This window comes from Phaseolus vulgaris, chromosome 9 (genome assembly GCF_000499845.2).
Source record: "Phaseolus vulgaris cultivar G19833 chromosome 9, P. vulgaris v2.0, whole genome shotgun sequence".
In the NCBI taxonomy this organism is placed as follows: Eukaryota; Viridiplantae; Streptophyta; class Magnoliopsida; order Fabales; family Fabaceae; genus Phaseolus; species Phaseolus vulgaris.
The window spans coordinates 34,858,780-34,878,132 of NC_023751.2; the positions used below are offsets into that span (position 1 = coordinate 34,858,780).

A 19,353-nucleotide genomic window follows, 5' to 3' on the forward strand; every position below is an offset into this window, starting at 1 on the left:
CTTAAGTATCTACAAATGTTATGATGGTGATGCTATCTATATTGGGGGAATAAGGACATAAAAAAGAGAGTCTATTTAGTAATTGCTAGTAGGTATGGTATCTAGTATTGAAACTTGTATTTCGATGGAATTTGGAAAATGAATGGAGACGTTGGCAACTGAGATACAAATGAGTGTATAAATGCTGGTTTTGAGGCAATCATGGAGCTCAAAACTTTGTAGGGAGATTGGAGCTAGTAAGGTGTGGAAGGTATGCAAATCATGAAATGGCTCAAGTAAAAGCATGAACTGATATGGTACTGATATATAAGGGGAAATTGACAGTGAAATGAATGCATAATTTGTGGATAGAGTGAAGTAGAGAGGTTGGTGCATCATAAAGCATATGAAGATAGTGCTCAAGTAATTATAACATTTTCAAGGTGGTGTTAAGGACTTTAGATGGAAGGATTCTTAGAGGGAAATTAATCCAAAACATGTATGTAGTCAAAAGTTTTATGTATTAGGTTGCTAGCAAAATGCATTTGAAGATTGTCAACAAAACTAGGCAGATTGTTGACAAATTTTAGCAAAGATTTAACAAAACTAGTCTTCATTAAATTTTATTTTTTTATTAATATTTTTTTATGTGATGACTTATGATTATTATGGTTTGAAGTGTTCGTCTAATTGAGATGTCAAGTTGCATATATTTCTTTTTGGAAAATCCCATAAAATCATAATAATAACGCCAAAATTCAGTTTTAGATTAAAAGGGTTATTGTTTAAGTTAAATCAACATAGAATATGTTACCAAACGCTTATTTAAACACAATTTTTGAAAAAGACTTTTAAGAGGAAAAAATTGAAATAAATTCCTTCATGCATAAATTAGTTTGTACAAATTTTTCATACAACTTTTTTAAATTTTTATTTTTTATCTAATGTATACTCTGGTTATGAAAAAATTCATTTAATTTTTTTATTTTTTTCTTACAGAAATGCTTGTGTATAAACTTGTCTAAACACAACTAAATAGTTTATAGGAATTGATTTACCTTAATTAATAGTTTAGATTCGATAGAAATATATACATGCTAAAATATACTACTAGAAAATCAAATCTTTAAATAGAAACACTTTAAAAACAAAAAATAATTAGTTGTCATATTAAATAAATTAAATATTATTTTAGAAACTAAAAAATATTGGTATATAAATTAATTTTTATTATTAATAAATAATTTCTAAATTGATATATAATTAGTTATCTACACTACAAGAAAATCATTAAATAAAAACTAATTTTAGAGACAAAAATAATTAATTGTTATAGTGACTAAATTAGAGACCATTTTAGACCCTAAACAAATTATTAGTTTCTAAATTAGTTTCTATTATTGAAAAATAATTTTTAAATTGATATCTAATTAACTACCAATTATTTAGATTTTATATTTGGTAGCAAAAACCTTGGTTTAAACAAATTTAGAATGTTGGACTTAAACAATATTTAAACTATTTATCAATAATAGAAACAAATTTAGAAACCAATCATTATTTTAGTCTTTAAAATTATCTCTAATTTAGTCAACAACTAATTATTTTTTGTATCTAAAATTAGTTTCTATTTAATTTTCTTGTAGTGCTAAGTTTTAATTACCAATATTTAGATTCTAAATTTAGTAGTTAAAACCTTAATAACTAATTACATACCAATTTAAAAATTAATTTAAATATCAATAATTTTTTAATTTTTAAAAAGTAGTATCTAATTTAATTAATATAACAATTAACTTTTTTTTAAGTGATCGAGAAAACTTTAACAAATCAAAAGAAAAAAATTATTAACTCTTTTTAAAATATATTATTTTATAACATTATTTTTGTAATATGGATTAAAATCTATTGAAAATGATAACTGAGATTCTTGAATAAGAAATACGACCCAAACATATATGAGATTTAATCAATTTTAATTAATAATAAAAAGTATATCAGAAAAAAAAATTATATATCTGCTTTGTTTATTCATATTCATAGATACTCCTTGGTTGAATTTAAAACATAATTCTATAGAAATATATAAAATCATAACACGCAAAAGAAAATACACATGTAGAATTATTAAAAAAAAAAAATATTATGCATATGTAAATGTAAGTAAAAAGTTTTAAGATGCAAGACACTATTGAGCTGCTGGGGAGTCAATTTTGATATATATAGGTTAATATATTTTATGGAGGTTTCTTCTGAATTCAGCTTTGTTGGAAGGAACCACCTTAACAACCATGGGAATGTTCTTCAAAAGTGCCTCTTTCAGCCTTAGCAAAAGTGAAGATCCTAAAGCTATGCATGTGATATAAGAATTCTATGTTAAAAGTTCTTGCACATGCTTTCAAAGCATTGGATTGGTCCCCTTCTTCCTTTGCTAACTTCCATGGTTCTTACTTGCAGGAAAAGATTAGGTTTAGCTCACCATAGGCAAAGAAGTATATAAATGATGAAACCCTAATAATGGATTCTTCCAAAGGAGAAGATGGTGGAGTGAGTGACAAGAAATTAAACAAAGGGATGCAAGGAAACCTTTTGAAACATGCATTATGTCACATTCTACTTGGAGCTTTGTTCCTTTTGAACTATGAATTTGAACTCTAGAAAAAACAAGTATATTTTTTTGTGGGGTTAGGGTTTGGGACTTTGAAAATCAAGAAAGAAAAAAATAAGTGTATGTTGAAAGACAAAGTGGACCATGGTGTATGTATACGTGGTTATATTCTTTGTTGCTTGTCCATTTCCACACACCATGTGACATTTTTTATTTGTTTTGCTTAGTGAGATTATTGGAGTGGAATTTGAGAATTGTCTTTGTTTGAATTTGTTTACACACTTCATGTATTTTTATTTATTCCATATAAAAAATCATTAAATAACAATTAACACTATAAGAAAATCATGAAATAGAAACCAATTTTAAAACAAAAAATATTAGTTGTTATAGTGACTAAATTAGAGATTATTTTAGAAACTATTTTTTTTTCTAAATTAGTTTATATTATTGGTAAATTGTTTCTAAATGGGTATCTAATTAGTTATCAAGGTTTTAACTACTAATTATTTAGATTCTAAATTTGGTATAAAAACCTTGGTTTCTAATTAGATACCAATTTAAAAACCATTTAATAATAATAGAAACTAATTTAGAAATAAAAAATTTTGTTAGTCGGTAAAATAATCTATAATTTAGTCACTATAACAACTAACTATTTTTTGTCTCTAAAATTGGTTTTTATTTCATGATTTTCTTGTAGTGTAAATTTAGAGATAAAAAATAACTAATCATTATATTGACAAAATTAGATATTATTTTAAAGACTAAAAATTTATTCATATCTAAAGTAAAATAGTTTCTGGATTAATATATAAATTAGCTACCAAAAAGTTGTAATTACTAATATTTTAAATTACTCTCTAAAAGACTAATAGAGATTAATTTAGAAAATAAACTAAAAGACTAATAGAGATTAATTTAGAAAATAAAGTAGTAAGTAGTTAATGGTTAAATATCAATTTAGAAACTATTTTATAAATTTTTATTAATAATAAAAACTATTTTGGATATAATAGTTTTTTTAAGTTTATAAAATGATGGCTAATTTAGTTAAATAATAATTAATTATTTTAGTATTTAAAAAATAATTTTTATTTAATAATTTTGTTGTATTGTTTAGATTAATAATTAGACAATTCCTAAAATTGGTGTGTTGTTCTTTTGATGGTTTTGACATGAATATATACTATTTTGATACGTTAAGGTGGTTGGTCGTTGTGAAGAATGTTTGGTGGGTTTCCCTATATTGGGTGGGAGTGTGAATTTCACTTGTTCAAGATATACTAAGTCAAAATTGAAAGCTATTGCAACTATAACTATACTTAATGAAAGAATAATATTGTAAGACACGTTTGTTTTATTTTTAGAATTTTTTTTTGAATAAATGTCACTTTATTTAAATGAAACTAAGCTTAAATATCTTTAGGCAAGATTTTAATTCAAATTAATAGATGAAATATATATATATATATAATTATTGAAAAGAAAATATCACTAATTTAATTTTATCTGATTTTAAAACAAAAGAACACTAAGATTAATCCAACAAAACTATCGGGGTATACAATTTAGTTTGTTCATTGTGGGAAAAAAAAAAGCTAAAAATTTAAATGCATTCAAGACGGTTTAAAAAAAAAGTAGTTTTCAAGCTTCCATTAAATGTTTTAATATTTATTTACAAATAGGATAGACATTAATATTATATAAATTGACAAATAAAGATTTATGTGTATAAGTATGAGATTTTTTTTAGTAGAAAAATATTTCTCCTGGTTCAAAAGGATTTATTTCTTATCTTTATAATTATAATAAAAATTTATACAATAAGTTTGAGTTTTTAAAAAATTAATGTATTTCTTCATTTTAAGATTGTGTTAAAACCATGCTAAAATTATAAAAAATTCAAAAAATATTTTTTTAATTAGACACTTCACTGATACGTGTCCTATAAATATAAGTGTTCGATACGTGTCCGACACGTACACACCATTTAAGAGATGTGTTCGAACTCATAACACAAAATAAATTGAAAAAAAAAAATAGAAGGGAATTTAGTATTTTATTATATATAAAAGAACATCTAATAAAAAGGGCATTTGGGTTCAAATACTTACTTTAGATCTTTATTATAAAAAAACAAAATCCTCCATTTTGAATTGCCACATGCCACTTCAAGATTAGTGTCCCTAAATTAGAGGCCATAGGATCCCTTTGTGAGTTTGCACTTACATAAATTAATGGTTGGAGAGAGAAGTTTGTGAAAGAAAAAGTGTGACAATGGAGTTTGCATATGGACCCTACCATTTTAAATGGTGATATGGTGCAATGGTGCATGTGAACATCACCACCACCATCTTCAGGCCATTGTCTTTGCACTACAATCCAACAAAACCATCACTCACTACACTGCTAATTAAATCCATAATCACACCTATTTCAAATTATTCAAGACTTTAAATACTTTAATAAACATTTTTGCTTTTGGTAACATTGTTTTAATAATTAAAAATCTAAAAAATCATTTCAAAAAATTAACAAGAGCAAGTGATACGAAAAAAGAGAGAAAGACTAATGTTTTTGGGTTGATTTTTTATTTATTTTAAGAAAAATAGTTAAAATTGTATTTTTGTAGCCAACTTGCAGGTTTCACTGATTTTGTGCATCATTAAATTTTCACCATAACCAAATTAAACAGGGATGGGTTATTAGTATGAAATATTTATAAACTTTGTTCATCATCAATTTTATTAAAAAGTGAGATTTTCAACTTTTAGTAAGAATGTTTTTATTTTATATCTTTTAATGATATTAACTTGTGTTTCTTATATATTTTGGATCATTATATTATTATACTGTTTTTACCTTTAAATAAAATGTATCTTTATTTATTGGGATTCTTTTAAAATTCCAATTGAACATATTTCTAAATTTCAGCAAGAAACATGATTTTTAATGATAAAATCAGTTAAGTTTTTTAATCCACAACACTTAAATCTGAATATTTTTGTTAAGAAACAAAAAGTGTCTCTCTCTCTTGAACCGCTTGGTTTCATGTACATCAATTACAAATAGCTATGCTTTTGTCTTCTTGCACTCTAAATTTTGTTCAACTTGTTTTCTTTTTCTGTTATTTTTCACATGCATCTCTCAAGAATGCGTGGTTTGAGGACAATAATTTACTGCACTGATTCCCTTATCAGAACAGAAGCTTTCTTTATCATTAGAAAAAAAAAGGCTCAGAAATGGAAACCGAACATATCACCTTCATAACAGTCCATCAAATTAATATTGGTCGAACAAAAAATATATAAAACTTAAATTCTTTTTATGAAGTGTTGATGTTTTTTGTTTTCAAAAAGTTACAAGACATCATTAACAGAAGTTACTTAAAGTTACAAGAACATTAGTAATAATAATGATTTGATTTAAAACTATAATCTTTAGCAGACCCAAGCCCTTAATTTCAACTGGGGTGGTGGACAAAAGAATAGGAACAAATAGTTAGGCAATAATCAAGTTGAGAAGGTCAGAGTATGGTGCATTGTGAACAGCCATCAGAGATGAGAAAAAAGAAAAATTCATACTGCTAGATAAAAAGCTCATAATCAACCCAAATAGATTCATAGCTATGGATAAAAAAAATGCAGTGATGAGATGAATTAGTCCCTTCTCACAGCAAAACCATGTGACTGAAATTCTGGACTTATCTGATACAGAAGAGCATGTGTAGGACACTGAATCCTTTACTTTTTCCCTAAACAAGAAGCAATTTAAAATTGATCATAGCATAATAACTTAATTGGTGACTATTTATTGGGTGTGGCAGAAGTCAATTAAGCATTAATTAATATGAGATCATGTGGGGGAGATTGAAGAGGGAGCAGAACAAGATTTTGCCACATGGCACACCTTATTATCATCAATAAATCACTTTCTGAAGATGGCCACCAAGAGCTGCCCAAAGGGAAGAGGAAAAGCAACTAGGCAACCTCCATTGAACTTAAATCAAAGTAAAGTTTGGTAATTATCCTCTGTTGACAACAATGCTTAAATCTGACTTTCCCACTGAAAATTAGAAGACAAAATATTAAGTACACATTTTCTTAATACAAAAAATAAGACTCTTGTGTTCTGTCTTTGAACCTGTCTGTCCCACCCCAACTGCCTCTCTCTCTCTCTGAGAAGGGGTCTGTTACTTTTTCCTTTCTTGAGGTTCCTTGAAGTGTGTGTGGATTGTGGAATACACAAAGTGCATATTTTTATTGCTTTGCATCAATTTTATACTTGATCTAGTTACCAACTCCAGTGGAAAGAGTTCAACCTTCTAGTTTCTAATTTCTTCTACCCCTGCCATGGAACACTCTGAGTTCTGTTTCTCACAATTCATGAGCTCAACTTGTTCTCAGGGCACACTTCTTCTGGCACTTGCCCTTTTCACCAAAGACTCTTCTGGCTTCTTCCATAACCTTCCTTCTCATTGCTTTAGTGTCACTATATGTGGGTCTTCTTCAATTTAACCTCTATTTGTTCTTGCTTCAAGTAATAAGTTCCAAAGCTGTAGTTTTTTTTTTTCTCTCCTATTTATTGTCCTGTTGCTCTGTTGACTCACTTCTGAAGAGGTTATCTTTGGAGATGGGGGTGATTCTACAGCTGTTGAAGCTCTGCGTCATTGGCTTTGTTGTGGCATTCGAAGGATCTCAAGGTACGTTATTCTCATAATGCTTTCTTGAAGTTAATGTCTTCAGAAATTTTAGCCTGAGTTTGTTATAGATTATGACAAACTTATGCTTTGGCTAGAAGTACGTGATCTTGATCAGTGTAGGTGTTTTCAAAGTTGTTATAATAGTATCGGTTTAAACCTTTGTACTCAGAGCTAGGATAACCAAAGGAGGCATTCGATGTCCTCTTTCTGTTGTACTCTTGCATTGCCTACAAATCTTATTTTGGTTTGAATATATTAAACAAAGGCAAGTTGCTAATGGTCTTTTAACCCTTTGTCACACCCTTCGTTCTTGCTAATGATTTTCTGTCTGTGATCATTCCTTCATACCAGGAGTTCTTCTTTGTTATGCATACAAATAGATGCATATAGGATTTACTGGCTTAAGAAAATCGTAGCTTGTAATTTACAGAATATTTAAATCAGGAGGGTTTGTAGTAGTGAAGGTACTTTTGGCATATTGAGTGATTTCTTACCCTCCCTGTGATCATTTTAAAATCGTGGAGGATCATCTAGTGAAAGTACTTTTAGCATGTGCATTGATTTCTTAATCCCATTTAAATGCTCATTATAAGAAGCTAGTATTGTTCCTTAAGAATCTAATGGCCTTCAACATTTAAATTTGTATGGGCAGAAAATTGATTTCTGAACTCTTCCATCTGTCAATTGAACCACAATCCTTATTTTTATTTCAAATTTAGTTTTCCTAATACACACGAAGATATAACTGATGTGAGCCCATATGCTTGCCTAACTAATGAGCATAGGTCATCAGATTTGATAATTTTAATCCTGCTGATAGAAAAGAAAGTTGATATGTTTTCCTTTTCTCCTTTGGAACTTTTGGCTTCCAATTGATAACATCATCTTCTAGGGTCAATTATATCCCCATCTCCAGCATTTCTTCCAGTCATTCATCCTAGTGGAGAAGCACCTGCTCCTATCCATCTTGGATTGTCATGGGGAAGCAGTCCACCAAGATCACCTTCAGATCCAAATGGTATATCTAATCTAATCTTAAATTAAGTCTAATATCACACAAAATGGGTTTGAATTTTGAGCCTTTTGAACTTGATTACTCATTGTCCTCTCCCTATTAGCTTCTTCTGGTATTTAATACTTTTGTTCCTTCTTTCAGGGTTTGTTATATCCCCATCTCCAGAAACCATACATGTGAATTCTTCCCCCAGTGAAGCACCTGGTCTTGTACACCTAAAAGAACCATGGAGAACCATTGCACCAAGCCCTCAAGAAGTACCAAATGGTAATCCCATTCCTTTCCACTACATTATATTGCGGTTTTTTTTTTTTTTTATCAGCAAAGAATGAAATTAAATTAAGAGGGATACAAAAGGGGTATCCCAACCCTTTACAACTCCAAACCTTGTTTTAGGGTCTCCAAAAGAAACACCCCAAAACAGGAAGAGAGTAACCCCTACTGCATAAATTAAACTACTGCATAAGTAAAATCTACACCAGCTCCCATACTAATTCTATTATACTGCTGCACTGTTACGAAGACCCTAACCAACATTTTACCCACCAGAATAGCTTTCAGCAGCACCTTCAGAAACTTCAAATTGATCTTTAACTTCACCCTATACCACCCAAATAACACCACCGAAAAGTTTATGCTTTAAACTTCCTTTCCAGCTGGCTTAAACACCTGCCACGCCGCGCCCATCCCATCTATTGCGGTTATCTGACAAAAACTTGGGTTTTCACCATCCAGGGCCATTCTTGTCCCCTTCGGTTACATTACCACCTCCTAAATCAGCTCCAACTCCTGAGAAGACAAAAGAATCTGAACCATCCATATCTCCTAGTCCTGGTGCAAGTACCATAACATCATCATCACCGCCATATAATGCTGCTCCTGGACCATCAACTGCAGAAGGGAATGTTTCACCATCCATACAACTAAGTCCACCTCAAAGCAAAACACCTGCTTTTAGTCCTCCTGTTTTCACACCAATTGCTCCAGGTACATGACTGAGAAGTTTATTTTCTGGGGGAACCTCCCATTAATAATAACCCAAATTCATCTCTTTTATCACTTCTTGAACAGCTCCCTTTGCAATACCTTCAGGCAATTCACCAAAAACTTCACCAGTCAGCCAACCAATTGAACATGGAAGTTTCCCTCCTAAGATTGATGAGAGGAATAAGAGTCACAAGCCTGAGCCAGCATTTCCAGGTGTGATAAAAAGTCTTGTCATGTAGTTGGTATTCTTAATGATGGTTTTTCCATTTCATCATATCCAACTTCCAGTTGGTATTGACCTAAAAATATGCTTCTCTATTGAATACTTGGAACAGCCGTAGTTCCAATACCTTCTACTGAGTTGCCCAAATATTCACCAGTAAGCCAACCAAATGAAAATGGAAGTTTGCCTCATAAGGAGGGTGCTAATAATGGTCACAACCCCGAGCCAATTTCACCAGGCATGTGATGAAAGTAAAAAAGTTATCACCTGATTTCTTCTGAAATTTCCTTTTTTTCATTTCCAACTTGCAGTTTGTATTAAGCCAAAAGTATGTTTTTCTAATGCATTTTCAACAGCCCCTTTAGTATTCAGTTTTCCTGAACATCCACCAGTGAGTCAGCCAACTGAACATGGAAGTTCGCCTCCAACTGTTCCCAGTGGGGATATCAACACAGGTCACACATTGGAGCCAGTTTCACACGGTAATTCTATTTGAGGGTTTATAATTGTTTTTTTTTTCTTTCATTGCCAATTTCCAGTTGATACTGACTTCAAATATCTGTTTCTATGGCCATTTTTAACAGCCCCAGTTGCAACATCTCCTACAAATTTGCCAAAAAATTCACCAGTCAGTCAACCAACTCATGGAAGTTTCCCACCTGATCTTCACAATGGAACTGCAAATAATGGTCACACTCACACCCCAGCACCAAAAATGTCATGTATGTTGTTTAATCTTATCTAGTGCTCTGTAGAATTCAACTGTTATGATTCTAAAGTCCCTTTTTTGTTTTTCTTGAAAGCACAAAATATAATGCATCATCACATGGAAAATAGAAAATAACCAACGAATAGGCCACCTATTTTACCAAAATTAACTCCATTAATATATCCTTATTTTGATGAAAGAAGGGACAAATTAAAATATCTAGTATTAATTTTATCATTATCCCTTTTACTTGTCTCATTGATTTTTCTTTTATTGTATCCATGCGCATCAGTTACACCACCAAGTCCATTTCCTGTAGATCCACCATTGGTCCACCCATTCATACCAGCAGCATCTCCATCCAAATCACCAGGTGCAAATTTTGAGAAATGATTTTGTTCCATTATCCCCCTCCCCTGGTTGATTTTGTTGTTTTATTTTCAAATACATTACAGTTGTTATTTTCTGTTAAAGCATTTAATCTTTTCATTTCCACATCTATAGTCTTTCTACTCTTCGAATGATGAAGGTTTAAAACCGATCTTATGTACAAGGTGTATTTTGTTGTTGTTGAATTACTATAGCTGTTGATGACCCACAAAGAGATGTTATTATACCTCTCTCTCATTTTAACCTCACATGATAATTTGACAATGAGTTAGGAAATGTGGATTGGATTATATATCTGAACAATTGAATTGAGATAAAAAAAATTATGACTGATATGCAATGTTTCCTTTACATGCCTAATAAAAGAATTATCACGAACTTGTTGATAAATGATGTCTGATGAGTTATGAATGCAAAATATTTAATAGAATAGTTGGAAAATCACCATAATTGTGGTTACCCCTAGCCTGCTTTATTTGCAGCTTATTAGAATTGGTTACCATTGTTTCGAGAAAGGATACTTATGGAGGGTTTGACTAGAATGGTTGAGTGAAGCATCCTAGAATCCAAATTTGAAATCTCTTAGGCATTTGAGATCCCAAATAAATAATAAATATGGCCTAAGTGGTGCTTATAAGGCTTAGTTAGTCCTTATTTTACAAGTCGGATTTGTAGGATTGACCTACACCTGAAACCTAAATTCTAAAAATATTATCAACATTGTGATGTATATCTTCTAAGGTGAGAAAAAAGGGTGCATCCACATTGGGTTAAATCATGGGATACTTTAATTCAAATCTAGGGTGGATTCTCCCTTACTTTCTCACTTTGCACACCTCAATCCCAAGGAGTTAAATTCACGAAGTTGCTAAATATGAAAAGGAATATGCAATCAGTAAAATAAATTTAGTTACAACTATCAGTATATAGCTTAACAATGAAATCTCTTTTACCACATCGGAACTATAATTTCTTTAGTGTTGTTAATTCTATAGTGCATTAACTAATTTAATTAGCACAAAAAATTTGGTGCAGCACCTATTGTGTCTCCTGCATTGACTCCTTCCAGAAGCTTTAGTTGGAAAAAAGGTGGAGAGCCAGTTTCTGCACCTGTGTACAAAACACCAAAGCCACTACCGGGTATAGTACATGACCATACTCAAGGTATATGGTAACATTAAACTACTTTTGATGAGTCGCATTCTTAAAGGATTGCCCATTCTACTAACAGTATCAGTCATTCTTCAATTGATGGAAATTTAATTAGCACAAAACATTTGATGCAGCACCTGTTGTCTCTCCTGCATTAACACCTTCTAGAAGCTTCAATTGGAAAAAAGGTGGAGAACCAGTTTCTGCTCCTCCATACAAAATACCAAAGCCACTTCCGGCTATAGTGCATTCCCCTGCTCAAGGTATACAGTAATATTAAACTGCTTTTGATAAGTTGCCATTTCTTAACTAGAGGATTGCTCATTGTACTAACAACATGAATAAACATATTGTACTAACAACAATATTAGACTTGACTTGGGCTTGGATAGACTCGGCTTGACTTGGTGTTGGTTGGGCTAGGCCTGATCTAGTCTTGATTGGACTAGGACCGACCTACGCCTAACCCAACTATGTTGAAAGTGAGTCAGCCCCAACTCGGATGAACATGGACCCGCCCTGACTAACTAAATGTGGCTTGCCTCGACTTGACTTGATCTGGACTCAGACCGACTAGGGCTCGGACTGACTTGGCTTGACCTAGGTCCAATCCAAGTCAGCTCGACCTTGCTTCAAGCCAACTCAGCTTGACTTGGGTTGAGCCTACTTGACTCAACCTGGGCTCGAGTTGACTTGGCTTGATTTTGACCTGCGCTAACTCGACTCAGCCTACTTGCCCCAACCTGGGTTACTTGGATCTAGCCCATTCTAGCATTTCATAAAATCTTGTTTAACCTAAAAAATTGAGAAAAAGTTTCTCAAATATAAAATGAAAAAATCTTGAAAAGCTTTGGCAAAAAAATAACATCAATCAAGATTTACTACAAAAGATTATCAATATTGATTTTTGAATTTTTAACAATTATTTGATATTTAAATAATTTTTTGAATTTGGTGGTAATTGAAATACTTTATCCAAACAAGAAAATTAAAATTCACTAAATTTGAATTCCATTATCCAAACAAACGAATTGAAAAATGAAACAATTTAAAATGAGATCAATTCAAATTCAATGTATTTGAATGTCTTAGAAATTGTGAAATTCCCTATCCAAACACAAGTGGAATTCTTTTGGAAATGTAATTTTACCTTATTTAAAATTATCTTATGCACACCATTTTTTTTATCATGTTCAATTATTTAATATGCCAAACCTAAAGTTTTACCAGATGGAAATCAGTGCAAAAAATAAGGAATGTAATTTTAATTATTAAAACACACACTGAACCAATAAGTAATGTACACATACTGAGTTAACTTAATTTTTTTTTTTTCTGTTGTAGCTCCTTCTGCACCTGAAGCAAGGCAATTTCACTATGCTCCTGAGCCATCTCCTAACAAAGATCATCCTCCTGCTTCTTCACCATCAACCACATTCTATAAGCATCACCACACAAGGAACATAATCAACAGCCCTGCTCCTGCATCATCATATTCAGTTTCTCCTTCCACTTTAAAACACCAAGGTTTGTTTTATTAACCGATCTATTTAACTGTTTCACACATATTAAGAATTTCACTGCAATTGAATATATTGCTTTTTGCTTGGTTATTTTATCTAGATGAACCAATTCCTCCCTCATTGCTACCAGCAAGTAGGCAAAGACATCATGCTCCATCACCATTGAGCACAGGTACCTAAAAACGTTTGGTGAGCTTATAAGATGTTTCTTCTGTTAGACTGATAAATAAATGAAGAAATAAAGGGAAATTTGATTACTGAAGCTTTTGTTCACAGTAGGTTCCACACTTTCCCCGTTTGCGTTCCCTATTCAGTCACCAATAAGCCAGATTTCACCAGCTCCTTCTCCATCATTCAAAATACCCCCCCACTCAACCAAAAGTAAGACAGACTAAACTTTCATACTCATCTCAAATATTTTAGGAAATCTGGTCTTTTCATTACCATCTACTTATCCTTTTGCATCCATTGTTTGTGTTTGTATTGCAAGTTCCATTTCATCCTCCTGAAGTATCCCCTTTTCGGCCTTCTTCCCAGAGCCCAAAGAAGCCGGTCCTACCTCGTATTCAAGCACTGCCACCCCCACCTCCCAATGAAGGTTAGTTAATAGTTTGGGCTTTATTTGTTCCCTCTGTAATAAAGGAGTTATTTCTCCTGGTATATGTTCTTTTTGCTTTCTGTATCCATCAAACTGAAATATAAATGTCACTTCATTTTTTAGATTGTATATCACTGGTTTGCTCAGATCCCTATACAAATACTCCACCTGGAGCACCTTGCAAATGTGTGTGGCCCATGAAAGTCAGTCTTCGCCTTAGTGTTTCTTTGTATACTTTCTTCCCTTTGGTTTCAGAGTTTGCTTCTGAAATTGCCATTGGGGTTTTCATGAATCAAAGTCAAGTTCGCATTATGGGAGCTGATGCAGCTAACCTGCAACCTGATAAAACTATTGTATTCATTGATTTGGTACCACTTGAGGAAAAGTTTGATAAACCTACAGCCTTTTTAACTTCTGAGAGATTTTGGCACAAACAGGTTGCTATAAAGACTTCTTACTTTGGTGATTATGACGTATTATATGTGAGCTATCCAGGTATATATAAATTTTGAATGTCTGGTACCCTCTTGACTTTTCTGGTTAGAAATTTATGTGGCCCTTTCAATATAGGTTTGCCTCCATCCCCTCCTTTACCTCCTTCAAGCATTACAATTGTTGATGGTGGTCCATATTCGGGTGGTGGCAATAACAGTAGGACCATAAAGCCCCTTGGGGTTGACATATCAAAGAGGCAGCATAAAGGTGGACTTAGCAAGGGCATCATTGCTATTATTTCTCTCTCAGTTTTTCTAGTGGTTGTTTTATGCTTTGCTGCTGCTTGGGCCTTGTTCAAGTTCAGAGATCATGCAAGTAAACTGGCATCAACCCCACGTGTTCTGTCTCCTTCACTTACCAAAGCACCAGGTAATACAGATAGTAGTGTCTTGAAATTTGGTAAAGTAGTGCATTTTTCATGTTAGAAACGTTGTCTTGGTTGATCATTTTAGAAAATACTATATTCCACCAAAAAGAGAGAAAAGACCCTGAAATTACGAACTACAGACGACATACTTAGTATTTAACTCATCTAAGCGCTAGGAAAACAATGGTAGAATTCTATGCAGAAAGATAAAAGTCCAGTTGCAATAATTTTAACAACTAAGATCATTTTCTCAAGGTACATTGAAATTAAATAATTGGTGTGTCATAATTTCTAGTGTTTCCTTATCACCTCATTTTGTGTCAAATTGATTGTGCTATCAGTGTTTTTTTTCTATTGAGAAACAAACATACAAATTTCACAGGTGCTGCTGGATCAGCAGTTGGAGGCAGGCTTGCTTCAGCTTCGACATCATTCCGGTCTAGCATTGCTGCTTATACAGGATCTGCGAAGACTTTCAGCATGAATGACATTGAGAAAGCCACAGATAATTTCCATGACTCCAGGGTACTTGGAGAAGGTGGTTTTGGGCGTGTTTATAGTGGTATACTTGAAGATGGGACAAAAGTGGCAGTCAAGGTTCTGAAAAGAGAGGATCATCATGGTGACCGTGAATTCCTATCAGAAGTAGAGATGCTTAACCGCCTTCACCATAGAAACTTGGTTAAGTTGATCGGTATATGCACAGAGGTCAGCTTCCGGTGCCTGGTTTATGAACTCATTCCAAATGGCAGTGTGGAATCCCATTTACATGGTACTTAACTCTGTTTCAAATACCATTCCAATAATTTAGTTCTATAAGTTAATGGTTTTTCTTATATTTGATCTGTTCTTTGGTAGGGGTGGACAAGGAAAACAGCCCCCTTGATTGGAGTGCTCGGATAAAGATAGCACTCGGCTCTGCTCGTGGACTGGCTTATTTGCATGAAGATTCAAGTCCTCATGTCATACATAGAGACTTCAAGTCTAGTAATATCTTGCTGGAAGAAGATTTTACACCAAAAGTATCCGATTTTGGATTGGCCCGAACAGCAGCTGATGAGGAGAACAGACACGTATCAACACGTGTAATGGGAACTTTCGGGTAATGGGCTTCTTCCTTTCCTGCTTTTCTTTTTGATATATTTATCTACAAGTTATCTCCTCACATTACTACCTCTTAAGTTTTTCTTGTCACCTCTTACATAATAAATTTGTGGAATTGATCAGATACATTAAAACTAGAACTCTATCAGTTTAGCAGAATGAAGTAATTTCTTAACCATGTCTACAGACATTTGCTTCTGTAGTCATTTATGTTAAGAACCAACAATTTTTTGAACTTATATCTGTCTGAAATAAATTTTGACTGAGATTATTTTTGAAGAAGTGTAGTGTAGAAATAAATAGATGTTAGTGCTATTTCTGGTAATTTCTCGTGGAACCAGATTTCAACTCATATGCTGCATCTAGATTGTCCATTTGGCAGAGTGACAAATGTTGAATTGTGCCAGAAATTACCATCTCAAAATTGAATAACACTCTAATCCATAATAGATTTATTTTAGAAGGGTAAACACTCAAAAAAATAGTTGAAAAGTTGAATAATGATATTTAATCCCTGATTTGACAAACATCTAAATTCTACTGTCCAACTTTTTGCCAGCTACTGTTATTAAAACCACCTCTTTTCAACCCATGGAAATATCCACACTATTTTTTGTTGGAAAACTATTTTAATTATTTGTTGTTATACTATTATGCATTCCCTGATTAAATTTTCTTTCATATTTGAAAAACAAATTCAGTTATGTGGCTCCAGAGTATGCAATGACCGGGCATCTTCTTGTGAAGAGTGATGTTTACAGCTATGGTGTTGTCCTCCTTGAGCTCTTGACTGGAAGAAAACCAGTAGACATGTCACGATCTCCCGGTCAAGAGAATCTCGTTGCGTGGGCTCGTCCATTGCTCTCAAGCGAAGAAGGAGTGAAAGCAATAATAGATCCATCTCTGGGACCTGATGTGCCTTCTGATAGTGTGGCTAAAGTTGCAGCCATTGCTTCAATGTGTGTACAACCAGAGGTTTCTGACCGTCCCTTTATGGGTGAGGTTGTTCAGGCTTTAAAACTAGTGTGCAATGAATGTGATGAGGCAAGAGAAGCAGGCTCAAGTTCTACCTCTGTTGATTTGAGTCATTCTAGACAAGTATCAGATAATTTCCAAGGCCAATCCTCAGCCACCAATTACGATTCTGGAGTTGATATTGAAAATGGACTGTTGGCATCAGAGTTATTCAGCTCATCATCCGCTAGATATGGAAAGCGAGTGTCAGGGTCATTTAGAAGACATTCTTATTCAGGTCCTCTGAATACTGGAAGAAGCAAACGATTATGGCAGATAATTAGAAAGTTTTCTGGTGGTAGTGTCAGTGAACATGGAACTATGTTCAAGTTATGACCAAATTGCAATTTTTGAACTTGCTAGGTGCATACTTCTCTCTCTCACTTTGTTAATGTCCACTTCAGAACTCTGCTAAAGGCATTGCTCTTCTCTGCCTGAGCCCTTTGAAGTTTGACAACAGAATACAAGCAACTTGTAAATAGGTGTTGACATGTTTCTCTGCTAACCTGCAAAACCATGTGTATGTAACTATACTAACTCTTTGAAAAGAGGAAGCAATGCAAGTCTAGCTTGAAAATAGAAGATGACTGAAGATGGCCTTTACTAAGACCCATTGGCAATACAACATACAAGGTATAGTCTTTGCAGTAGCAGCATCAGTAATGTAATGTTGAAATTGTCAAAAACACACATGTATTTAGAAGAGGAGATGAATGGAATCTGGTTAGTTAGTTCTGTAGAACATGATATATCACAAATACATTACGGAATATCAGAATATGATGATAGTTTCTCTTTTAAAATAGATTTTAAGTCTAATTTAACATCGAAACATAGTTCAATATGCAAGGACCTTTGTTTTCTGCACTTCAATAATTACCTATTGCACCATTCAAATTTCAATATATTGATTCTCTTTTTGTTTATAACATTGGTGCAGTCTCGTATGTTTCTTTTCTGTTGAAATTAAGGTAGGAATAGTAAGAGTGGAGGTGCAAAGGAATGAAGAAAGTAGTTTTAGAATACACTCTCCAAAATAAGATCTTAACATTCTAAACTAAGGTTTCTTGGTTTAACCTTTCAGATGTATACCATATTCTAATGGATGGTCTAGAATTGGTTTTTAAGTATTGATATTAACCATTACTTCAATAAAATTTATTATTAAAAAATGAAATTACAAAATGTTTTCATTTTTGAAGATCTCATGTTGATTTAGAAATAATATCAATTTACAATACATAAGTGAAGACAATATTTACTTTCAAAATTGGTACCTCTAATACGATATTAAAATCCGAATTATCAAAGTTTGTTGAATTTATTATGTGATTCACTATTAGACTTTTATGAAACTATTATCAGAATCAAATTTGCATATTTATTAAATATTAAATATAAAAACACTCAACAAGTTTTAGAGGTACCAATTTTGGTGGTATAAAATATGTGTTTAACCCTTCAAGTTTTCCAAGTTTTGACTATAACATCTTATGTTTTTTAAACTTATAATAAAACTTCCTTCTTCTTCTCAAATTAATTGATTTACTAGTTTGAACAAGGTAACAAAAATATATTTAAAGAAATTTTAAAATATAATTAGAATGTTGAAGGAACATTTTATACTTTCTTTTACTACACTCCAAAAGTTACATTTAATAGTCTACCATCAACACCTTGAAAATGAGATATGATACTCCTTAAGTTGATAGTCTATGTCATACTAATCATTTGTACCATATCAAAAAATAAATATAAAAAATGTAGGATGAGTATATCAAAACTTACTCAACAAACACACCTATAACAAGTTTGAGAATCTATTTCAATAAAAAACATATATAAGAAAATTAAAAAATGTCATCCCTCACTAATTACATACTTCTTTTACATCAAAACATTAAAGTTTATCAGCACAATTATTATTTTTCCTATAATACGAAAAACATCTTACATTTAAACTTCATAGTATGTCGTATAGATTAATGATACCAATAAACAATATAGTTATATTGAAAAGTTAAAGATTGAGTCGTCCTAAAACAAACTATATCAATTTTTATAGTAATATTTGTTATATTCTAAAATATACCATCACAAGTCATAAGTCAAGTGTAGTTTTGACTACTCTATCTTTATTACATTTCAACCAAGAATAAGGAGGAGGTTTCCACCAAATATGACTAATTAAGAGAGCATCTAATATCAATGTTGAAATATTTAAGAATACAACATTAAAGCTTATTAAATTTCACATAAATTGACAATCAAATTTACTTCCAATAGATTCTATATTTAATCATTAAAAACATGCATTTGTTGTTTATAAGATTTTTGTCACAACAACATAAGATTGTTGCATAAATGACTACCTTGCTCTAATTTTCATTAATACATTTTAAAACAATGTAATGGAGGGAAAAATTAAATTAATTTGTAAGCAATAACTCAACTAAAAACCATCATTTTAAAGTAAATGGACAA

General features: G+C 32.1%; 1 protein-coding gene across 21 annotated transcripts; it reads left to right on the forward strand.

The window, feature by feature from the left end:
• The first annotated feature begins 6,531 nt into the window (after positions 1-6,531).
• LOC137822635 (receptor-like serine/threonine-protein kinase ALE2) lies at positions 6,532-17,674 on the forward strand. 21 transcript variants are annotated; one of them, XM_068627575.1, is made up of 21 exons: positions 6,740-7,087; positions 7,208-7,292; positions 8,185-8,310; positions 8,449-8,574; positions 9,043-9,294; positions 9,400-9,507; positions 9,630-9,768; positions 9,874-9,999; positions 10,102-10,239; positions 10,519-10,599; positions 11,652-11,780; positions 11,903-12,031; positions 13,113-13,295; positions 13,392-13,463; positions 13,571-13,672; positions 13,782-13,889; positions 14,001-14,384; positions 14,460-14,753; positions 15,134-15,523; positions 15,610-15,853; positions 16,557-17,674. In XM_068627575.1, the coding sequence occupies exons 7-21, from the start codon at positions 9,687-9,689 to the stop codon at positions 17,203-17,205; spliced, it is 3,111 nt and encodes a 1,036-aa protein (XP_068483676.1). In that variant the 5' UTR covers positions 6,740-7,087; positions 7,208-7,292; positions 8,185-8,310; positions 8,449-8,574; positions 9,043-9,294; positions 9,400-9,507; positions 9,630-9,686; the 3' UTR covers positions 17,206-17,674. The 21 variants fall into 21 exon arrangements, with proteins under 21 accessions (XP_068483659.1, XP_068483658.1, XP_068483660.1 ...); XM_068627556.1 differs by having other exon boundaries at positions 6,946-7,087; positions 9,379-9,507; positions 9,630-9,755; positions 13,568-13,672; XM_068627558.1 differs by having other exon boundaries at positions 6,532-7,292; positions 9,379-9,507; positions 9,630-9,755; positions 13,568-13,672; positions 14,013-14,384.
• Positions 17,675-19,353: the final 1,679 nt, after the last annotated feature.